General features: G+C 49.4%; 3 protein-coding genes across 5 annotated transcripts in view; 1 reads left to right on the forward strand and 2 right to left on the reverse strand.

The window, feature by feature from the left end:
• TOP3A (topoisomerase (DNA) III alpha) overlaps window positions 1-9227 on the reverse strand; it is a 39556-nt gene extending 30329 nt beyond the window's left edge. For both annotated transcript variants that reach the window (XM_005870162.2, XM_014542852.1), the window contains exon 1: window positions 8831-9227. In XM_005870162.2, the coding sequence (XP_005870224.1) occupies window positions 8831-9010 (180 nt within the window). In that variant the 5' untranslated portion in view covers window positions 9011-9227. The remainder of the gene's footprint in view (window positions 1-8830) is intronic.
• A 202-nt stretch (window positions 9228-9429) lies between these two features.
• On the forward strand, window positions 9430-21238 carry SMCR8 (Smith-Magenis syndrome chromosome region, candidate 8). Its single transcript, XM_005870170.2, has 2 exons — window positions 9430-12317; window positions 18276-21238. The coding sequence occupies exons 1-2, from the start codon at window positions 9961-9963 to the stop codon at window positions 18727-18729; spliced, it is 2811 nt and encodes a 936-aa protein (XP_005870232.1). The 5' UTR covers window positions 9430-9960; the 3' UTR covers window positions 18730-21238.
• The window catches only part of SHMT1 (serine hydroxymethyltransferase 1 (soluble)), a 28289-nt gene continuing 20375 nt past the window's right edge, over window positions 14416-22329 (reverse strand). The window contains exon 12 of one of the 2 annotated variants that reach the window (XM_005870166.2): window positions 14416-14547. In XM_005870166.2, the coding sequence (XP_005870228.1) occupies window positions 14496-14547 (52 nt within the window). In that variant the 3' untranslated portion in view covers window positions 14416-14495. Of the gene's footprint in view, window positions 14548-19895; window positions 22283-22329 lie in introns of those variants that run through there. The other variant, XM_005870168.2, reaches the window with a different exon arrangement.

Consider the following 22329-nt stretch of genomic DNA (forward strand, 5'->3'; position numbering starts at 1 on the left):
CCCCGGGGAGCGAGCCTAAGCCAGCAGGTGGTCATCCCCTGAGGGGTCCCAGACTGCGAGAGGGCACAGGCCGGGCTGAGGGAACCCCCCGAGTGCACAAATTTTTGTGCACTGGGCCTCTAGTCTTATATAATAAAAGGCTAATATGCAAATCAACTGAATGGCGGAACGACCAGTCGCTATGATGCACACTGACCACTAGGGGGCAGATGCTCCCAAATTACAGTGGCATTTTGGAGACTAAAGAAAGGAACCCTAGTTGACAGACCAAGAGTGTAGCTTCTGTGATGTCTTTTCATTGCTCCCCATCCCCCCTGTGGGGAGTATGCTCCTATAGGGAGAGCGCCACTCAGCCAAAAGCCCTGAGCTGGGTTCACAGCTGGTGAGCACAGCGGCGGTGGCAGGAGCCTCTCCTGCCTCCATGACAGCGCTAAGGATATCCGACTGCCGGCTTAGGCCCGCTCCCCAGGTGAATGGGCTAAGCTGCCAGTCGGACATCCCCTGATGGCTCCTAGACTGCGAGATGGCACAGGCCGGGCTGAGGGACCTCCCGCGGGTGCATGAATTTCGTGCACCGGGCCTCTAGTTATATATATAGAAGGCTAAGCAACCGTCCAACCATCACCTATGATGCATACTGACCACCAGGGGGCAGATGCTCAATGCAGGAGCTGCTGAGCTGCGGTGACTTGGCAGTGGAGGTTCTCGGGTGATGCACCCCGGAACCAGAGAGGAAGGAGCCAGGGTGCATCACCTGAGAATCACCCTCTCACAATCCAGGACCTCTCGGGAGATATCGGAGAGGCGGTTTTGGCCCAATCTCCGCAGGCCAGGCCGAGGGACCCCACCTGCTGGAGGGACCCTGCTCACTCCACAGATGCCCTTCAAGCCCTGGCGCCGCCCCAGGTGCAGCCAGCTGGGGAGGGACGGGCCAGCCGGGGAGGGACCGTGGGAGATTGGCCTCAGGGCGTGTCCAGCCTGTCTTGCCCAGTCCCACCCCGCCAGCCACCTTCTAATTAATTTCCTTTCAATGTGCACGAATCCATGCACCGGGGCATTAGTGTATTATAAGGACATATAATTTACTTAATCATTCTATTTCCATTACTTGTTCTTATTATTTCAATTCCTTGCTATCATAAAACTGCAATGGCTGCCATTTGATTTTGATTTGTATGTGCATATCTTAGCACCACCATCAGAATTTAAGTCTCTTAAAAGGTAGAGATTATAACATTTGATACCATGTAATTTACGTGTGATTTTCATGTAGCAGGCTCTGTCTGAGGGATGAATAAACAAATAGGACCTGTCACTATTCTTAGGGAGAGATGGACAAATAGCTCGATAACTCGACCCATGATGACTGCCATCATCAAGAGAGATAAAAATGCATCTGGAAAGAGAGAAGGAAATGGATAGAGGGGACACTTAGGAAAGACTTCACAAAAGAGATTACACTTAGGTTGCCTTTTATTTTTCTTTGAAAAGATGGAGAATTCATCAGGAGAAAAGGAAATTATCATTCCAGGAAAAGGACCAAGATTTGTAAAATATTGACCTTTTAACTTTTAATTTTTTTTCATTATTGATTTTTTTCCAGAGAGGAAAGGAGAGGTTAGAAACATCGATCAGCTGCCTCCTGCACGCTCCCTACTGGGGATTGAGCCCGCAACCAAGATACACGCGCTTGACCAGAATCGAACCCAGGACCCTTCAGTCTGCGGCCCAATGTTCTATCCACTGAGCCAAACGGTTAGAGCTAGACCTTTTAACTTTTAAACTGTTTCCATCATTACCTTCTTTTCCTACTCAAACTGTTTCCAGGGTTCTAGAGTTCAGGCCTCCGATCTCTCACATGGGGAACTCCAATTTGTCTCCTTGACTCCAGGTTTTCACTCTGGAAAGCCTCTGCTGCCAGAGTGATTTTTTAAAACACAAATATGACCTCAGTACTCCCCAACTTAAAACCTACATTGCTCATATCAACTGGTGCAGAAAAAGCATTTGATAAATATTCAGCTTCCTTCAGAATAAAACCTCACAGCTAACATCATCGTACTCAATGGCAGAAAGCTTTTCCTCGAAGATGAGGAACAAGACAAGAATGTCACCATTGCTATCTGAGATTACTAGATTTTAGCCAGAGCAATTAGGCAAGAAAAAGAAAAACATTCAAATTGGAAAGGAAGAAGTAGAATTAGCCCAGCCAGTGTGGCACAGTGGTTAAGCATCAACCTATCATGAACCAGGAGGTCACTATTCGATTCCTGGTCAGGGCACATACCTGGGTTGTGGGTTCAATCCCCAGTGTGGGGCGTGCAGAAGGCGGCCAATCCATGATTCTGTCATCATTGATGTTTCTCTCTCCCTCCCTCTCCTACAACCTGAGCCAAACGGGCTAGGGCAATAAAAAATATATATATATAAATTCTTTAAAAAGAAGCAGCCCTAGCTGGTTTGGCTCAGTGGATAGAGCATCAGCCTGCAGACTGAAGGGTCCCAGGTTTGATTCCAGTCAAGGGCACATGCCCAGGTTGCGGGCTCAATCCCCAGTAGGGGGCATGCAGGAGGCAGCCAATCAATGATACTTTCTCAACATTAACTAAAGGCCCAGTGCACGAAATTCATGCATGGGTGCGGTCCCTAGGCTGGCTGGTGATTGAAGCGCGAGCATCTGGCGTGGAAGGGTAGGTCCTAGCTCACCTCTGGACCCTGGGCAGCACCTGGGCCCCCACTTGCCCCCCTCCACCTGAGTCACGGTGCCCGAGTCCCCACGTGGAGACGCGGTGAGCGCAGCTGGACCTGCAGGCCAGGGTGCAGCATGGGCCTCTGGGCCACCCAGCGGTGCTGCACGAAAGCCAGGCGGGTAGCGTACTCTCTCCTGGCTGGCCTCGCAGACCGGCTCCTGCGTGAACCCATGGGGAGCCTGACCAACCCCTGCGGTCTCCTGCAGCTGTGGCTGGGCTCACCCGGAAGAGGCCTTGCAGATGCAGGGCAGGCTCCACACAGGTGCCCGGCACCCGAGTGTGCGGGCTTCCCTGGTGTTCGAGCCCTGGCGTCCCAGGGGAGTGAGAGCAAGATCTGCGGACACCTCGCACCTCCGTCCCCGTTACCCCCGCCCCCAGGTAGCCATGTTCCGCGCCGCCCCCTGGTGGTCAGCACTACAGTGGTAGAATTCCCGGTCTCCAGGTCAAATGAACGCGAGAGGGGACAATTTGCACATTAGGCTTTTATTATATAGAATGTTTCTATTGCTCTCCTTCTCCCTTCCTCTCTGAAATCAATAAAAATACTAGTTTTTTTAAAAAAAGAAGCAGAATTATCTATATTCACAGACAACATGATCTTACAGACAAAAATGCTAAAGAAGCCACAAAAAAACATTAGTACTGATAAGTTCAGCAAAGTGGCAGGATACAACACACACACACACACACACACACACACACACACACACACAAAACCTAGTAGCAATGAAAAATCTGAAAAGGAAATCAAGAAAACAATTCCATTCATAACAGTATCCAAAAGCCAATGAAACCTATAACACATTGCTGAGAGAACCTAAAGACCTAAATAAATAGAAAAAGTACCTGTGTACATAGATTGAAGACTATATTAAGATGGTAATAATTCCCAAGGTGATCTACAAATTCAATGCAATCCTTACAAATATCCCAATAATTGTTTTTTGTTTTGTTTTAGAAACTCCTAATTTTTTATTTTTCTTTATTGCTTTTTATAGAGAGGAAGGGAGAGGGAGAGAAACATCGACTAGCTGCCTCCTCTACGTCCCCTACTGAAGATTGAGCCCACAACCTGGGCATGTGCCCCGATAGGGAATGGAACCAGCAACCTTTTGGTGCATGGGATGATGCCCAACCAACTGAGCCACACTGCCCAGGGCCCAATAATCTTTTTTTGCAGAAATGGTAAAGCTAATCCTAAAATTCACATAGAATTGCATGGGGCGCCAAATAGCCAAAACATTGTTTTTGAAAAAGAGAAGAACAAAGTTGTAGGACTCACACTGCCCAATGTCAAAATTTACTACCAAGCTACAGTAATCAAAGCAGTGTGGTACTGGCATACAGAACAATGGAATAGAACTGCGAGTCCAGAAATAAACCCAAACATCTACAGTCAACTGATTTTTGACAAGGGTGCCAGGACCATTCAAGGGAAAAGGACAGTCTTTTCAACAAATGGTGCTGGCAAAAACTGGTTATCCACATGCATAAGAATAAAGTTGGATTCTTACTTTACACTATATAGAAACATTAAATATAAGAGCTAAAACTCTTAGAAAAAACACAGGGGCAAATCTTCATGACCTTGGATTTGACAATGATTTCTTAGATATGACACTAAAAGCATAAACCACAAAAGAAAAAACAAAAACTGGATCTCAAAAAAATTAAAATCTTTTGTGCACCAAAGAACACTATCAAGAAAGTGAAAAGACAACCCGCTGAATGGGATGAAATATGAGCAAATCATACATCTAACAAGGATCTACTATCCTAAACATAAAGAACTATTACAACTCAATAAAAGACAAACATCTCAATTAAAAAATGGACAAAACAAACATTTCTACAAACAAGATACACACAACAGTGGCCAATAAGCACACAAAAAGAGCTCAGTGTCATTAATCATTTGGGAAGGGCAAATCAAAACCATGATATTGGCCCTGGCTGGGTGGCTCAGTTGGTTGGAGCACTGTCCCGTACATCACAAAGGTTTTGGGTTTGATTCCAAGTCAGGGTGCATATGAGAGGCAACCATTGATGTTTTTTTCTCTTTAAAAATCAATAAAACATATCCTTGGGTGAAGATAAAAAAACAAACAAAAACCCACAATATAATGGGAAAAAAATGTTGGTGAGGGTGTGGAGAAATTGAACATTGCTGGTGAGAATGTAAAATGTTTCAGCCAATGTGAAAAATAGTTTGGCAGTTTCTCAAAAAGTTAAATACAGAGTTAACTTATGACCCACCAATTCCAGTCCAAAGGAATTTATTGCAAAGAACCAAAAACAGGTATTCAAATAAAAGCGTGTACATGAACGTTTATAGCAGTTCTAATTCACAATAGCCAAAGGTGGAACCAATTCAAATGTCCATCAACCAGTGATTGAATAACAAAATGTGATCTATCTATACAATAGAATATTATTCAGTCATAGAAAGGAACAAAGTACTAATACATGCTACAACATGGATGATTTCAAGAACATTGTGCTAAGTAAATGAAGCCTGACACAAAAGGCCTCATATTATGATTCTTTTTTATATAAAATATCCAGATAAGCAAATACTTGGGGACAGAAAGCAAATTAGCAGTGCCAGTGGCTGGGAGAAGTAGAGAATAGTAAGTGACTGCTTAATGGCAGTGGGGTTTCCTTTTGGTGATAAAAAAAAATCTGGAACTAGGGACTACATCAAAATAAAAAACTTCTGCACAGCAAAAGAAACCATCAACAAAACAACAAGAAAGCCCACTGAATGGGAGAACATATTTGCCAATGTTTTCACCAATAAGGGTTTAATCTCCATCATTTATAGGGAACTCATACAACTTAACAAAAGGAAGATAAACAATCCAATCAAAAAATGGGCAAAGGACCTAAATAGACACTTTTCAAAAGTGGACATACAGAAGGCCAAGAGACATATGAAAACATGCTCCAAGTCACTAATCATCCGAGAGATGCAAATCAAAACAACAATGAGGTATCATTTCACACCTGTCAGAATGGCTATCATCAACAAATCAACAAACGACAAGTGCTGGAGAGGATGTGGAGAAAAAGGAACACTCGTGCACTGCTGGTGGGAATGCAGACTGGTGCAGCCACTATGGAAGACAGTATGGAGTTTCCTCAAAAAACAAAACATGGAACTCCCATTTGACCCTGTGATCCCACTTCTAGGAATATATCCCAAGAAACCAGAAACACCAATCAGAAAGGATATATGCACCCATATGTTCATAGCAGCACAATTCACCATAGCTAAGATCTGGAAACAGCCTAAGTGCCCATCAGTAGATGAATGGATTAGAAAACTGTGGTACATCTACACAATGGAATACTATGCTGCTGTAAAAAAGAAGGAACTCTTACCATTTGCAACAGCATGGATGGAACTGGAGAGCATTATGCTAAGTGAAATAAGCCAGTCAATGAAGGAAAGATACCACATGATCTCACTCATTTATGGATAATAAAGACCATTATAAACTGATGAGCAAAAATAGATATACAGGCAGTTTGACAGCATCGAACAGACTGTCAAACTACAGTGGGAAGGCTGGGGAGGGTTGGGGGTAAGAGATCAACCGAAGGACTTGTATGCATGCACAAGACATTGGGGGGTAGGGGAGGCCGGGGGAATGTCAAGGGAGAAAAAAAAGGAGACATATGTAATACTCTTTGTAATACTTTAAGCAATAAAACAAAATTTAAAAAAAATCTGGAACTAGATAGAGGTGATGGTTGCACAATATTGTGAATAAACTAAATGCTACTGAATTGTATACTTCAAAGTAGTTAAATGGTAAATGTTGTATGTACTTTAACACTTGTGCATAAAATACATGGCAGTCTAATACACTCATGATCTTCCTTCAACTATCTCTCTTGCTTAACTCACTGGTCCCTCCTCCAATTCCTAACTCCTCAGTTTTTGAATACGCTAAGCTGTTTCAAGCAATTGGTTGTTCTTTATACATACTGTTTCCACTGCCTGGTAATCTTTCAAGCCTCAGCTCAAACATTTATCCAACAAACATTTACTGAAACGCTCCTGTATTCAAGGCACCGTATTAGATTCTAGGAATACAGCAATGAACAAAATAGAGATAGTCCCTTTCCTATGGAGCTTAGAGTCCAAGGAGCGGAGGTGAGGACATCAAGTAAATACTTGCACACTGCATTATTTAACTGTAATGGCAGGTGCCTTCCAAATAGAGAGGGCACCATGACAGCATATCACAAAGTGTCCCTCACCTAGTTGCAGGGTGAGGAACTCGAGGAAAAGGTTCTTGAAGAAGAGACATTTAAACAGAGCCCTGAAGAATATAGAAGTAAGTTAGTTAGGTGTAGATGGGCCATTTTCAAGAGGCCCAGACCCTCATAAGTTGACAAATACTGGGGCCGGTCACCAGGACTCTTGGCACTGAAAAGATGAAGCTCTCAGCTAGCACCCATACAACCTTGGCTCCGACTCTCACTAGCCACACACTAGAAAACAGAGGTCTAAGGATCCTGGGACTTGAAAGAAAAAAGAGCAGGGAACTTCTATCCCATGCTCTCAGAATGTTCTCCAGAATACATTTAGGATCCACTTTTGTTATTTGAGAGATTTTCCTGAATAGTTCTTAAGACCTTCCTGTCAACTCCCTTTGAAAACCCTTTCTCACTTTCCCCTTCCTTTGTGCCCCCAGTGTTTTCAGAAACATCTTATCCCTTACTTGCCTCTCTCGGAATCAGTTTGTATGACAGTGTGAACCCTGAGAAAGAAGATACCTACTAAGAAGGACTCCTGGTGGCTAACTGGGCTCAAATTTAAAAAACAAACAGCCCTGGCCAGTGTGGCTCAGTTGGTTGAGCATGGTCCCATGCACCAAAAGGTCATTGGTTCCATTCCGGACAGGGCACATGCAGGCTCCATCCCCAGTAGGGGGCGTGTATGAGGCAGCCAATGGATGTTTCTCTCTCTCTAATCTAATTAAACAAACAAACAAACAAACAAACAAAGCTCAGCATCCATTTCTACACAGGGGCCTCTCACGCAATTTGCACTTCACAGAGAAGCCTGCACTGAACTGTCGGCCTACACTGCTACGTCACCTGAGACAGTCCTACTAAGGAGTTCCTGGAACAGTATTTCAACCAATGGTAATGAGGCTTTCCCCATCCAATCGGAGCAGTGCTGTCATATCCTCATCAGCTTCTTCACGAACCAATCAGAGAAGCTCCATTCTGACCAATCACAGTGTCTTTTGGACCAATCAAACTGAGAGTTGGCGCGACATTTGCATGAGGAAGGACTAGACGGGACCAGCGGTGGGACTTCTGGCAACATAAACCAGCGGCCTCTGCTGAGAGCACACTTTCCCTTCCCACCTAAGGCAGTTCTCCCAGCTGGAGCTGAAACTGCAACACGGATGTGACCTCTCTGATGTTTTGCCCTGAATAGTTTCCTTCTTCACTGTGACCCCAAGTTGGGGATTCCCGTGCTGAATTGGCACTAAGGACCATGGGTAGAGGGCTGCCATCTGCCTCTAATCCCCAAACCTTACACAATGTTGCCCTGTCAGTATACACTCAGGGGCTGTACAGTCAGCGGGGCTGCAGAAGGCAGAGGGAACGGCAGAAAACAGGAGGGCTAGGCCACCAGGGACGATCGGGCAGGGCGTGACTGCCAAGCTAAAGGAGTTTGGTCAGTGCTTCCCAACTTAACCGAGTTTTAGAATCCGGAGGAAAAGACGTTGAAATACAGGTTACCCCAGCCTCACTCCAGGTCCGCCGAACAGCCACTGCCCCAGGTGGTTCTGAGGATCAGACAAGTTTGGCAACCACTGCTGCTGGCAAGGAAGATGCAAGGTTTCAAAGCAGATGAGTGAAACCTCTGAACTACATTTTAAATGCCCATCAGTCCTAAGAGAAGACAGGAGGCCACGGCAATGGTCTGGGGGAGACAGTGAAGACCCACAGATGGGAGGGAAGTCGCCTTCATCTCTATCCCCCGTGCCCACCAGGCTGTCCCGCTTCGCGGGCCTCACCAAGTACGGCTGATGGGAAATGCGCCCCCTTACCCGCCTCATGCGACCCTTGGACAGCAGGTCGGCGATCCCCTTGGCCGCGTCGTTCTTCTCGGCCACGCAGAGGACTTTCCGCACGCCTCGGAAGGCCACCTCCATGGCGGAGGTGGGAAAGGTCCGGCCTCCGGGCCGATGCACACACCGGAGCGCGCAGCGGGAGACGGGGAAGATCATCCCGGGCGCCCGCGCATGCTGTGGAACACAGAGGTGAGGGTCACCTCACCCCGCGCCCACCCTAAGGGAACCAGAGCCTACGAGAGCCGCCAGCGTGCGGCCGCAGCCCGGTCTCCTCCCACAAGCCCACCCGGCTTGGGGACTGCGGCCACTTAGCCTTCTCCTCTCCGCCCGCCGCGTCCGCTTCCGCCCGCCTTCTCCAGCCACTTCCGCCAGGCGCGAGTTCCTAGCACCGCGAACTACAACTCCCACACTGCCCCGCGCTCCCGGATCCCCGGTCCCAACACGTTTCCGCTCCCCCGCATCATTTCCTGTCTTTCCTGACAGTGTTAGTTAATCGATTGGTCCTTGCTCCACAGTCCCCCCGCCTCCCCCAAGCCTCTCGGTCACAATCTTTTTCGCTCTTGCTCGGAAGTCTACGCGAACGTTTCCGGGTCACGCGGCGCCAATACCGCGAGTCATGTGATACCAAGATGGCGGCGCCGCTGTAGCTGTCTTTGGGTTGTGGCGTCCAAGGAGCGGGGACCGTTTCTGCCCTCGGGTCGTGGGGGCGGCAACGCTTGGCTGGTCCCTGCGGCGGCCTGTAGCCCCACGTTAGGTACCAGGTCAGGTCCGGGGCTGTTGCTACCACCGGTGGGTTCGGGGAAGTCCCGGTGACCTCGCTGCAGGTGCTCTGCGCCGGCCGTGCTTGGCAGAGGAGGGGGCAGCCGGCCTCCCTGTCTTCTGGACCTGCGGAGTTCATGAGGCCTGGAGGGCCCTGGAGGGGATACACCTCTGAGGGGCTGCGGGAGTTTGCGTTCTCGGGTGTGTGAGAGGCAGGCAAGTACCCCTAAGGGCGCAACGAAGTCGACAAAGACTGCTTCCTCTTGCGGAGGCCTGGCTTCCCGGCGTTGATTGCCCCAGCGTTCTTTCTCACTTCCTCTCAATGTTCTCTCTGCACATCTGGAAATATGATCAGCGCCCCTGACGTGGTGGCCTTCACCAAAGAGGACGAGTATGAGGAGGAGCCTTACAATGAGCCGGCTCTGCCAGAAGAGTACTCAGTGCCGCTCTTCCCCTTCACAAGCCAGGGAGCTAACCCATGGTCCAAACTGTCCGGAGCCAAGTTCTCTCGGGACTTCATCCTTATTTCCGAGTTCTCGGAGCAGGTGGGACCCCAGCCCTTGCTGACCATCCCCAATGATACCAAAGTTTTCGGTACTTTTGACCTCAATTACTTCTCCTTACGGATCATGTCTGTGGATTACCAGGCTTCCTTCGTGGGCCATCCTCCTGGTTCTGCCTATCCCAAGCTGAACTTCGTGGAGGACTCCAAGGTGGTGCTGGGAGACTCCAAAGAGGGAGCCTTTGCTTATGTGCACCACCTCACCCTGTATGACCTGGAGGCCCGTGGCTTCGTGAGGCCCTTTTGCATGGCTTATATCTCAGCAGACCAGCACAAAATCATGCAGCAGTTCCAGGAGCTTTCAGCTGAATTTTCCAAAGCTTCAGAATACTTGAAGACAGGCAACAGGAAGGCCTTTGCTGTGGAACTTGAAAAAAAACTGAAAGACTTGGATTACACCAGGACAGTGCTGCACACTGAAACGGAGATCCAGAAGAAAGCCAATGACAAGGGCTTTTACTCATCTCAGGCAATTGAGAAAGCCAATGAACTGGCTAGTGTAGAGAAGTCCATCATTGAACATCAAGACCTTCTGAAGCAGATCCGCTCATACCCTCATCGGAAGTTGAAGGGGTCTGATTTGTGTTCTGGGGAGATGGAGCATGCTCAGGATCAGCCTGACCAAGCACCCACTACTTCTAACCCTGATGAGTGTGCTGACACAGACCTTTACACCTGCAGACCTGCCTACACCCCAAAACTCATCAAAGCAAAGTCCGCCAAGTGTTTTGACAAGAAGTTGAAGACCTTGGAAGAGCTCTGTGACACTGAGTATTTCACCAAGACCCTGGCTCAGCTCAGCCACATTGAGCACATGTTCAGAGGAGACCTGTGCTATCTCCTGACTAGCCAGATTGACAGAGCACTACTAAAGCAACAGCACATAACAAACTTTCTCTTTGAAGACTTTGCAGATGATGATAGGATGGTAGAGAAACAAGAAAGCATACCCTCTAAGCCCAGTCAAGACAGGCCACCTTCCAGATCTCTAGAAGAATGCCCAATTCCTCAAGTATTAATTAGTGTTGGCTCTTACAAGTCCAGTGTGGAGTCTGTGCTGATCAAGATGGAGCAGGAGTTTGGAGGTGAGGACTGTAAGGAAGTGGAGGTGGCAGAAATGAGCAGTTTTGATCTCCATGGAAACTTAGACTACCTGGATATGGATATGAAAGGGAGTGTCAGCAGTGGTGAAAGCATTGAGGTTCTAGGCACGGAGAAGTCCACCTCTGCGCTGTCAAAGTCTGACAGTCAGGTCAGCCTCGTGGTGCCACTGAGCCCCCAGGTGATCCGGAGCAAGGCAGTCAGCCACAGGACCATCAGTGAGGACAGTATTGAAGTCCTCAGCACCTGCCCCTCTGAGGCCCTCATACCTGATGACTTTAAGGCCAGCTACCCAAGTGCTATTAATGAAGAAGAATCATATGCAGATGATAATGAGGGAGCCATCCATTTCCAGGCAAGCATCAGCCTAAGCAAGCTGGATGAGCCAGAGGAGGGCAGTTTAGAAAACACTTTGTCACAAGCAGACTCTTGCTGCATTGGGAAGGAGAGTGACAGTCTGCTGGTGCCACTCACCACTCCAATCCACACACTCTCTGACGAGGATGGAGTAGTGAGCATCCCCCCACAGCGCTACAGGCAGAAGGACCAGGGGTTCTGTGTGGACTTTGCAGTGGAAAATGCCAACCCTTCTTCCCGAGACAACAGTTCTGAAGGCTTCCCTGCTTATGAGCTGGACCCAGGCCAACTACTGGCTAGCAGGGATATCAGTAAGATCAGCCTGGACAACTACTCGGACACCACCAGCTATGTGAGCAGTGTCGCCTCCACCAGCTTGGACAGGACTCCCTCCTCTGCTCATCCCACTGGCCCCTCTTTTGAGAGGCATAAAAAGAGGGCTGGCCAGAATGCCTTAAAATTCATCCGCCAGTACCCCTTTGCCCACCCAGCCATCTACTCCCTGCTCAGTGGGAGGACACTTGTGGTCCTGGGGGAGGACGAGGCCATAGTCAGGAAGCTTGTGACAGCATTGTCCATCTTCGTCCCCAACTACAGCTGCTATGCCAAACCCGTGAAGCACTGGGTCTCCTCCCCTTTGCACATTACGGATTTTCAGAAGTGGAAGCTTATTGGCCTGCAGAGGTAATTGGTTACAGGTAGTGGGGAAGGGCCTGTTAAATGTACATGCCTCTGGGTGAGGCCAAAAGTTGGTGTGGTGGACCCAGAATCAGGAGGCCTGGCTTCCAGTCTGGGCCCAGCACCAACTCACCATTACTTTTGGCAACTCATTCCCCTTCTGGTCTTCTGTTTCCTTTTCTATTAGTCACATGAGGGGATTGTAGTTCCTAAGTGGTTGCCAGTCCTGGATTGCATCCAGTTGTGCCAGAATTATGGGAGAATTTCATTTTATTTATTTTAAAACATGTTTTTATTGATTTTAGAGAGGAAGGGAGAGGGGGAGAGAGAGAGAAACATCAGTGATGAGAGAGAATCCCCCTGGGGATTATGCCTGCAAGCTGGGCATGTGGGCAGACTGGGAATCAACCACTGAGCCACGCTGGCCAGGCTTATGGGAGGATTTTAAAAATCACAATTCCTGGGCTCCATTTCCAGAGATTCTGATTCAGTTGGCCTGAGAAAGACTGGACTTCTAGATCTTGGGTCCTTGTTTATCCTCAAATTCACACTATGGTGTAAATGACTAACAAGTGATCTTCGTCTGAGAAAGGGCTGTGGTAATAATAGGAGGGCAGCCATCACTGACTGGTGAGAGGGACATCAGAGGGCTCCAGTGGCTTTTACTCCACTGTCCTGTTTGCCTTTGAAGGCTGTCTTAATAAGGAAATGCAAAAGCCAATTCATTCTCCCTCTCTGAATGCTTTCTATTTCATTTCCTTATGCTTTAATAGATTCTTTTTGTTTTTCCAAATACTGCTTGACAAGTGTCTGACTCAGGGGACTCTCTTTCAGTGTATGCACTTTGTTCAGTTTCCTCCGCCCCTTCTCTTCACCCCACTTTGCTCATCTGTAAAACAAAGGTTTTGAGCTAGGTTATCATCAGAGCCCCTGCTGACACATAGGAAGGGCAAAAATTTCCACACTGCAGTCAGCCACCGTTTGTTCTAATTTTCTGACTTCCCCTTTACATGGGTTCCTAATACCAGTGAGGTCACCATCCCGAGTCTTCTTGTGTCCACCCTTCTTAATGAAGTCACCTGGACTTAACTAACCCCTTGCTGCATTAGGCTTTCCTCAGAGTCATCATGGTGGGATTCAAGCAAATACCACTTCTATGTCATGACTTGACTCACTTGTTGAGAACCTACAAGCCATTCTGGCTGGTGCTGCGATATCAGCTGGAGGTACCTGAGCAAGGCCATTGCTCTGGAAAATTTGTAGTTTAGGAGAGAGGGCAGACAGTGATCAGGGCCTTGCCATACAGAGAGATAAGAGTTCTAACAGTGGGTGTTTTGTGTGTTCTAAGAAAACAGCATAATTTAGTGACAGCTGGGAAGCAGGAAGGGAGACTGGAGAAGGTCTGGGGTCTTTGAATGACCTGGAGGGTGGACTTGCCCTTGTTGGGTAAGAGTGACATCATGGGACGTGGTGTGATGTGCCTATGACACCTGGACAAGCTCATTCCTTGGGCATCATAGGAAACCATTAAAGTCTTTGCTTACAGATGTAGAATCTGAGGGTGAGTAGGTTGGATGATGGCACTGATGGCTTTGTCTTGCCTCCCAGCATCCTCACCCTCTGCTGGTGGCACCTCTGTGCTCTTGGGATTAACCCTTCTGTCCCAGGAAGGGAAGGGCTTTTCAGGGATTGTGTTTTGCTACTGTTCTTGGTGGAATGATGAGTTGGTATTCCTCATATGCACCCACATACACACTCACACACCTTCTGTTCTCCAACTCAAGCCCTCACCCTAACCCTTCAACTTTGACATTTTTACTTAAAAAGATGGAGCATCTAAAACATGTCAATCTATCAACATCATCTGGCTTATTGAGGACCAGGCTCAAGATGGTCTTGCCCTTTCTGGAGGCTTTCCCTTAAATTCCTCCTTAGAATGTGCCAGAATGGCAAAAGAGGTTCATTTCTTACATCAGCTCCATTCTACTGCGTACCTAATTGATGTGCTCTGTTGGGAAGGACTCAGGCCTAGGTTGGGCTGCATTGGAAATCCTGCTGTTATCAATTAATGATGTTTCTGTGGTGCAGGAGAGGGTAGCTGGCAGGTGGGCAGTATATTTGGCATCCTGGAGTGGAGGAGGTGTGAGGTGATCTGAGTCCTGTGTCATCCCTCTCACTGTCCATTCACAGTGGGCACCTGGGCAAATTACTCCTTGTCTCGAGGCTTTGTTCCCTCCTGAGAAAAGAAAAGGGTTGGATCACTGAATATCATTTGCCAAGTACTTATTGAGGGCTATGTGCCAGCTACTGTGCCCAGTGCCAGAATTATAAGGTGAGTCGGCAGCCGTGTCAGGGAGAGCATGCCCTTCCCAATCAACCCTCACTTTAGCCCCAGCTCTGTCACCGCTGTCAGCTTGACCTCTCTGAGGCTTGCCTTGTGATTGCAGAGGTCGGAAGGGCCATCACATCTGATCTGTGCCTGATCCATGAGCCCTCCTCTGTAGATTCATTATGGTCTACCCCATCCTGAATAGGAAGGCAGGCCAGGGCAGCAGGGACTGAGTGTGGCCCACACCACCAGACTTCAGAGCCTGGAAGCAGCCCTTCACGAAAGTGAGAGTCCTGTCGGAAGTGGCCGGTGAGGTCCTTTCAAGAATCCCAAGTGGGGAAATGGTGACTTCTGTGAGCTCTGCTGCTCACCTGCGTGTGCACACCTGCTGGGAGTTGGAAGCACCTGCCTCCAGGGGGTCCTGCTCAGGCATGAAGAACGGTAGATGGGCTGGAGGTCTTGTTCCCTAGGGGACTTGTCACTGGATGATCAGCTGAGGGAGTAGAAATGGAGTGGGGACTGGATTTGCTACAAATCACCCGAAATAATTCTGGGACGTGAACGGTAGACAGAGTGTGAAAGTATCAAGAGATGAAAACCCAAAGAGTTGTGCTTCATGGCTGTTGGAGGCAGTGTGTGTTCTGAGTTCAGATCCTGGTGTCAACAGTACTAGCTGTGTGAATTTGGACCCGTCATGTCATTCATTCCCTGAACAAAACTTGTTGATCCTGTCTGTAAATGGGGCTTACAGTAGTCCCCACATGGAGCTGAAGGCAGGCACATCTAGGATGTGTGAACAGCCCTAGTGCCGTGCTTGGCAGCCCTCAAAAGTGCTTGGAGTTGTGGATGGATGGTGAGTCACCCCATTAGGCAGACCCAACGCTGAAACAGGCGGATTGAGGCCCATCTGAGGGTCAGCATTGAAGAGTATGAGTAGAAGAGGTGTCTTGGTGTGTCACGAGCTTCCCATCTATGGTCCCGTGTGCTAAGTTAATCTGGAATCGGAGAATTGTGTGACTCAGAGTCTTCCCACTCAGGTGCTTTGCCTCCAGCTAAAATCAGCTCAGATGATGAACTGTTTTTAAGGACTCACCCCAGAACTGCTAATGTCATTGGCGGTTTGATTTTATTTTTCTCCTAAGGTAGGCCCTCACTGTCTACAACAGTGATGGCAAACCTATGACACGTGTGTCAGAGGTGACACGCAAACTCATTTTTTTGGTTGATTTTTCTTTGTTAAATGGCATTTAAATATATAAAATAAATATCAAAAATATAAGTCTTTGTTTTACTATGGTTGCAAATATCAAAAAATTTCTATATGTGACACAGCACCAGAGTTAAGTTAGGGTTTTTCAAAATGCTGACACGCCGAGCTCAAAAGGTTCGCCATCACGGTGCTGTCCTCTCCTCTGTTTTTACTCTTTTTACTTATGCTCTCCCCTCTGTCTGAAGTGCCATGTCCCCTGCATGTCACCAGACTGACTCTTGCTCCTTTAAAAAGACTCAGCTCAGCCCCTACCCTCTTGAACCTGGGACCCTTGAGTCCGAAGGCCGACGCCCTATCCACTGAGCCAAACCGGTTAGGGCAAGTTAGGGTTTTTCAAAATGCTGACACGCCAAGCTCAAAAGGTTTGCCATCACTGGTCTACAGAGTGGATACAGGATAAGGACACACAATCAAATCAGTCTCCCATGATTTTAAGTCAAAACCAGAGGTTATTGTATTGTTTAGTAGGCAGTAGTAACAAGCCCTGGACCATTTGGAAAACAGCTTAGTTCTGGAGGGAAACAGTGCGAGGGTGGGTCAGAGGCCCTGGGTTGAGTCCTGCTTCTGCCACTTTCTAACTAGGTGATCTTGGACAAGTGATGGCCCCTCTCTGGGCCTCAGTGTCCTTGTCTGTACAGAGATTGCCTCCCTGGCTTTCGTATAGACCAGTGGTCGGCAAACTGCGGCTCGCGAGCCACATGCGGCTCTTTGGCCCCTTGAGTGTGGCTCTTCCACAAAATACCACATGCGGGCGCGCATGTACAGTGCGATTGAAACTTCGTGGCCCATGTGCAGAAGTTGGTATTTTGTGGAAGAGCCACACTCAAGGGGCCAAAGAGCCGCATGTGGCTCGCGAGCCACAGTTTGCCAACCACTGGGATAGACCATAATGAATCTGCACAGGTGTGGGAAGTGAAGTGTGAGGCTCTCAGGTGCCTATGCTGTACAGCTAAGGGACAAGCCTGGAACTTGCTTCTTCCCATCTTGTCTGGCCTCCTGATAAGGAGTTTTGAGGGAAGCAGAAATGGAGGAAGAGTTAGAAGGAGCAGCATCTTCTCAAAGAAGTGGTGCTGCCATAGGTGGGACTGGGTGGGGGCGTCTGAGCTTTCCTGGGAGAAGCTGGGCCTGAGGCCAGTGTGATCAAGATAGGTGGCTGGAATGGAGGGGCAAGAAGATGAGGCTGTGCTGCTGCAGCAGCGCCTTGGTGGGCTGGATGTGCCAAGCCCGAGGAGGTGTTTGGCTCATAGTCTGGCCCCCTTGGCCATCTTTGGTCTGGATGCCTTCCACAGATCCCAAGGCCCACCTTTATTCTAAGGCCACTCCTCCAGAACCTTCTGGCCCGGGGCCTCTCCGGTGGAGACTGAGACACATCCCCCTTCACTCAGTGTACTTGGCTTTTCTTTCCAACCAAAGCAGGCTCATCGCCACCTGCTCTGCCCCTGGGTCACTACCTGGAATATAACAGATGCTCAGTAAATGATTGTCAATTATACAAGATGACAACATTCAGGAAGGAAAAGTTACTATGAGATTACCTTGGTCCCAAGTGACTGTCAGTCCATTTTACACACCATCTTGGGTCTAATACAAGCCCTAAATTCCAGATTCTGTCAGTCTGAAATCTGGTCAGTCAGCCATTTGCCAGACTACAGAGAAAACGGATGTAAAGGAGGGTTTTAAGGAGCTGCTTACTAAGACTGACCGCTCCGACTTCCTTCCCTCGCTGAGCAAACCCTGACTGCCTAACCCTGATGTGCAAGGCAGTGGGAGCAAGAGGCCAAATTTTTGCAGGCCTGGGTCTGCAAAAACTCTTGGCCAGTGGGCAGGACAAGAAGACAGCTGTCGCCACAGTGGTCAGTGTCAGGCATTCGGAGCACAACTCATTTTGTCTCCAGTGACCGCATGAGGTAGGAACTGTTATCTCTGTCTTACAAATGAGTCTCAGAAAGGTTAAGGAGCTTGACCAAGGTCATAGCAAAAAGCAGAGGAAGGGATCAGGGAAGGCTGGAGAAGGCCGACATTGGCATAAGCCATGTACAGAGGGAGTGAAGGGTATCCAGGCAGAGCGCACAGGCCGTGATGCCAAGGCCCCATGGAAAGCTTGGCATGGTTGAGTCTTTGGATTAGTAACAGGTCAGCAGGCAGCAGGTCATACAGGAACTTGTTGACCATGCCAAGGCATTTGAACTTCATGAGGGTGGTGAGGAGCCCTTTGAAGATCATGATGAGCAGATTTGTCTTCCAGAAAGCCAGTGAGTGCTGGCCGGGTGGGAGCTGGCCTAGAGACAGTAAGCCCCACTCCCAAGTGTTTGCCTCCACTTCCTGGCCCTTGCTCTTCCTCCTGACCTTAGCCTGTGTGTTTCAGAGTGGCATCCCCTGCCAGTGCCAGCACCCTTCACGTTCTGAGCCGCTACAGCCGCTACACAAGCATCCTGGACCTGGACAACAAAACCCTACGCTGCCCCCTTTACAGAGGCACCCTGGTGCCCCGGCTGGCAGACCACCGTACTCAAATCAAGCGGGGCAGCACCTACTACCTGCACGTCCAGAGCATGCTCACCCAGCTCTGCTCCAAGGCCTTCCTCTACACCTTCTGCCACCACCTGCACCTGCCTGCCCATAACAAGGAGATAGAGGAGTTGGTTGCCAGCCGGCAGGCAAGCTTTCTGAAGCTGAATCTGGGTCTAGTGAATGAAGATGTCAAGGTGGTCCAGTACCTGGCTGAGCTGCTGAAGCTGCACTATATGCAGGAGTCTCCTGGGACCAGCCAGCCCATGCTCAGGTTTGACTATGTCCCCAGTTTTTTGTACAAAATCTGAGGTCAGTTCCAGCCACTGTGACTCAGGGCACAGGAAAGAGAAGGGTTGGCGTGACATGACCAAGCAGTCCTCTGAGCGGTTTAGACTTCTGGTGTCATAGGTGGGAAGGAAACCAAGGTGGCTTCAGGCAGCTTGCAAGTTGGACTTGGGCAGAGGGAGGAGCCTGGCTCTCTGAAAGCATCCAGGACAGTAACAGCTCTCTTGTCTCCCTGGTAAGAAGTGAACCTGGAGGGAGCTCTTGGCCTCCCAAGGACTGGTAGCCAGGGCAGAGGAAAGCCTCAGTGGGGTGGGATGAGGGGCAGGAAGGCAAAGCCATGATGGGAGGACCATGTGGCCACGCTCATCTTCACTGAACACTTGAGTGGCAAAATCAAGTAAAACAGCCTGTTAACTGGAATGATTTTGTGGAAAACAAGAGGGTGGAATATCTGTTGTCTCATTCAAACCCCAACTGAATGGCCTCCTAGAGCCTGTCATCCCAGGGGAGGCCCCTGAGTGAGGGGAGGGAGAAAGCTCTGCCCCCGCTGGGTGGTGGGGAATGCCAGCCTCCAGGCCCCAATGCTGAGGGAGTGAGCAGCTCCCTGTCCCCATCCTCACTTCCTCACCTTGCACAGCGTTCCCACAGGCAGCAGGAGAGAGTGGAGTGTCACTAGTCCCCAGTTGTCAGTGGGAACTGCTCTTTGAGGTAGAGAGCCCAGCCAGGGCCGAGGGTCCGTGAAGCCATCACCACTGTGCGAGCGATGAAGAGCCAGCAGGGCCTGGCCCAGATGTATTTTTGGCCAGAGTGAGTCAGCACTGTTCTCTCACCCAAAGCAAACCCTTGCAACCACTTCACTACCTCTCGCGGGGTCTCTCAAGCACGGGACAGCAGAGTTCTGTTCAGCTGGCTGGTGTGGGTGGGCAGCCCAGATGGTGGTGATTCGGGGCTGGGATTTCCTCCAGGCAAGAGGACAGCTGTCTTCGTGGACCTGCCTGGCAGGTTGCACAGGCCTGGCGTGTGGGCACTTCAGGGCAGCTTACTTCTGCCCATGTGTGACTCCCACCTTCTCAGGAGATGTGCCCAGGTCCACCACCACAACCGCCCTGAGCTACTTACAGTTGCCACTGGTATGTAGATGGAGGGTTTCTTGCAACCTTGATAATTTGATACCTTTCTTTTAAAGCTGTTTTCCCCCTTAAGTAGGGAGAACTCTCGGTATTACTGCTTTTTAATTTGTTCCCACAAAGTTGTGATAAAACAACCCTGAGCCAGTGACAAGTGGTGCTCCTGGGCGCGTGTGCGTATCTACTGGGGCCGTGCCCTGCGTGCTGAGACCTGGTCTGCCTGTCAGTGTGGGGCACACCATTGAAGTCACAGAGGAGAGGCACACCTCTGGTGACTAAGGAGGGTTTGCGTCCCATCACTCCTTTGGTCCCTTCCTCGCCCAGGTCCTCTGCACAGGATACGGCCCGTTGGCTCCCACCCAGCAGTTTCTGGTCAGTCCCCATTCCTGTCAGGGCAGGGATTTCCTCCAGAAAAGAGGAAGGCCTTCTCACGTGGCTGTCTTTCTGGATGTGTGAGTTTGCCCCTGAGGCCGTGACTGAGAACTTTGGTGGTAAATGGTGTTGCTTACACTTGTTGGTTTCCTTGTACCTCCGGCTGTTGCATGTTCACACACAAGACGGCGCTCCAGGAGCTGCCGGCAGCTTTGACAGGTGAGGTGTTGGCCTGCGGGAAGGCTGCACAGGAAGCCTGCTTCTCAGTGAGCTCCGGGCCTGCGACCGGCTCCCCTCCTTCGTGTTCAAGATGCTGCTTTGTTTCTAACTGGGTGGCTAATTGCTGTCACTTAGGCCTCCAGGAGCATGAGCTCGTGCCATCTTACCTCCAAGGGGAGAAAGGCCTTAGGGTCCCAGGGACAAGATGGACAGTGACCGCTGGCACTAACACTGATGTCTCATTCCTGTTTCCCTCGACACGGACTCTGGTTAACACTGTTCTCATTGGAAACGGACATAGGCAGGGGAAACGGCCTTCTAGGAGCCCACAGCCATGTCTGCCATAGACGTCCGCTTTGGAGGGTGTGTGCTCAGAAGCTTGGCCTCAAGGACAGTCCCGAAGGCCTGAGGACTAAGGCACGGCAGTGGCTGTAAACAGGAGAGGCTGCTCCACAGCGCGGGCCAGAGCCCACGGGGCAGCGCACGGGAGCTGGTTCCGCACGGAGAAGTGCATTGGCCTCACTGAGGAGAGGGTGAACTCCAGGATTTAAATTTGGGTTAAAATCTAACTTTTCAGGGTGACAGTTTCAAAGGATTGCCTGATGCCCAGTGTGTTTCTTTTCAAAGGGATGGAAGTGGCACTTGGGCTGGGGGGTTTGGGCAGAGGCAGTTGAGACTGAAGTGGGACCTAGCAGATGCAGCTATAAAGGGTAATGGTGGGGAGCCCTATGCAACGGACTGATCATTTCTTCAAGAACTGTGGTTTGATGTTGTCCTGTAGTATAGCCCAGTGTTAATAAAACATTTACAAACACTTCCCAGACAATCAAGGACATCGGTGCCCCTATTAATTCTTTAGTCCCACAAAGGCCCAGGCACTGAAACGGAGTTTTCTTTGCTTCCTTTACCTGCCTCCCTTCCCTTTGTCCACGCAGTCCCCGGTCACAGAGCTGCCTGGGCTGCAGTCACGTAGTGACCCCCAGGAGCTCCGTTAGCGCACGGCTGAAGCGTCACAGCACCCAGGGACCTTGCTCCTGTAGTGGGATCTTTGAAGTTTAGAAATTGTGACTTTTCCATAATTGACTGCAATGGCTGAGGTTATACACATTACACCAGATTTGGAAACGGGCCATGGTAGCTCACCTGTTATTTCCCATTTAGCTTTTAACTTTATTTCAGGTTATTGTATTCGAAGTATAGTAGACTTCAACCCCCAACAAACAACAAATCCCATTTCAAAATCCAAGGAAGGCCAGTATTTCTACCCCAAATGCCAGGCCTGTTGTGGTACAGATGTGTGTCTGGAGGCCAAGAGTGGTCTTGAAGATCTTGCCTTTGCACTGACCACCGCCTGCCCCACTCCCTGGCCCGACGCTGCAGGGCAGGTCAGCTGCTGCTACGTCATCTTTGCACAGGTGGTAGCACTCAGCTGGTGGCCAGCCGGGGGTGGGGGGACTTCAGAGGCACTGATTCCCCAAGCTAGCAATCAGATGCTACCTCCTATGTCAGAAGAATGTGTTTTGGTTCGTGCTCTGAATCAAACCAGCCAGCTTTCTGATTTTTCTCCAATACTGTTAAAGTGAAAAAACTGGAATCTTTAAAAGAGATAAGGAAAAAGCATCAAGTTTCTGCTTCTGGCTAGAAACAAAAACGGTCTCAGCTGATAAGGCTGGAGCACACCAAGGTTTCCTGAGCCTTTCTCTGTTGAGCACTGACCTAACATGGCCTCACCTAGTAAGGTTGTTACACACGGGAGGAGGACGCAGGAGAGAGGGAATGGGCACTTTGCTGCTGCTGGTGGGGAGCCCTGGCTTCTGGGGCTACACAAGGGGTCTTGGATATGTCCCTTCGTCTTCAGCTGGGGAAGAAACAAGCCCCTAAAGGTAAGCCTTTGAGCAATGTAAC

This window comes from Myotis brandtii, unplaced genomic scaffold (assembly GCF_000412655.1).
Source record: "Myotis brandtii unplaced genomic scaffold, ASM41265v1 scaffold314, whole genome shotgun sequence".
Classification (NCBI taxonomy): domain Eukaryota; kingdom Metazoa; phylum Chordata; class Mammalia; order Chiroptera; family Vespertilionidae; genus Myotis; species Myotis brandtii.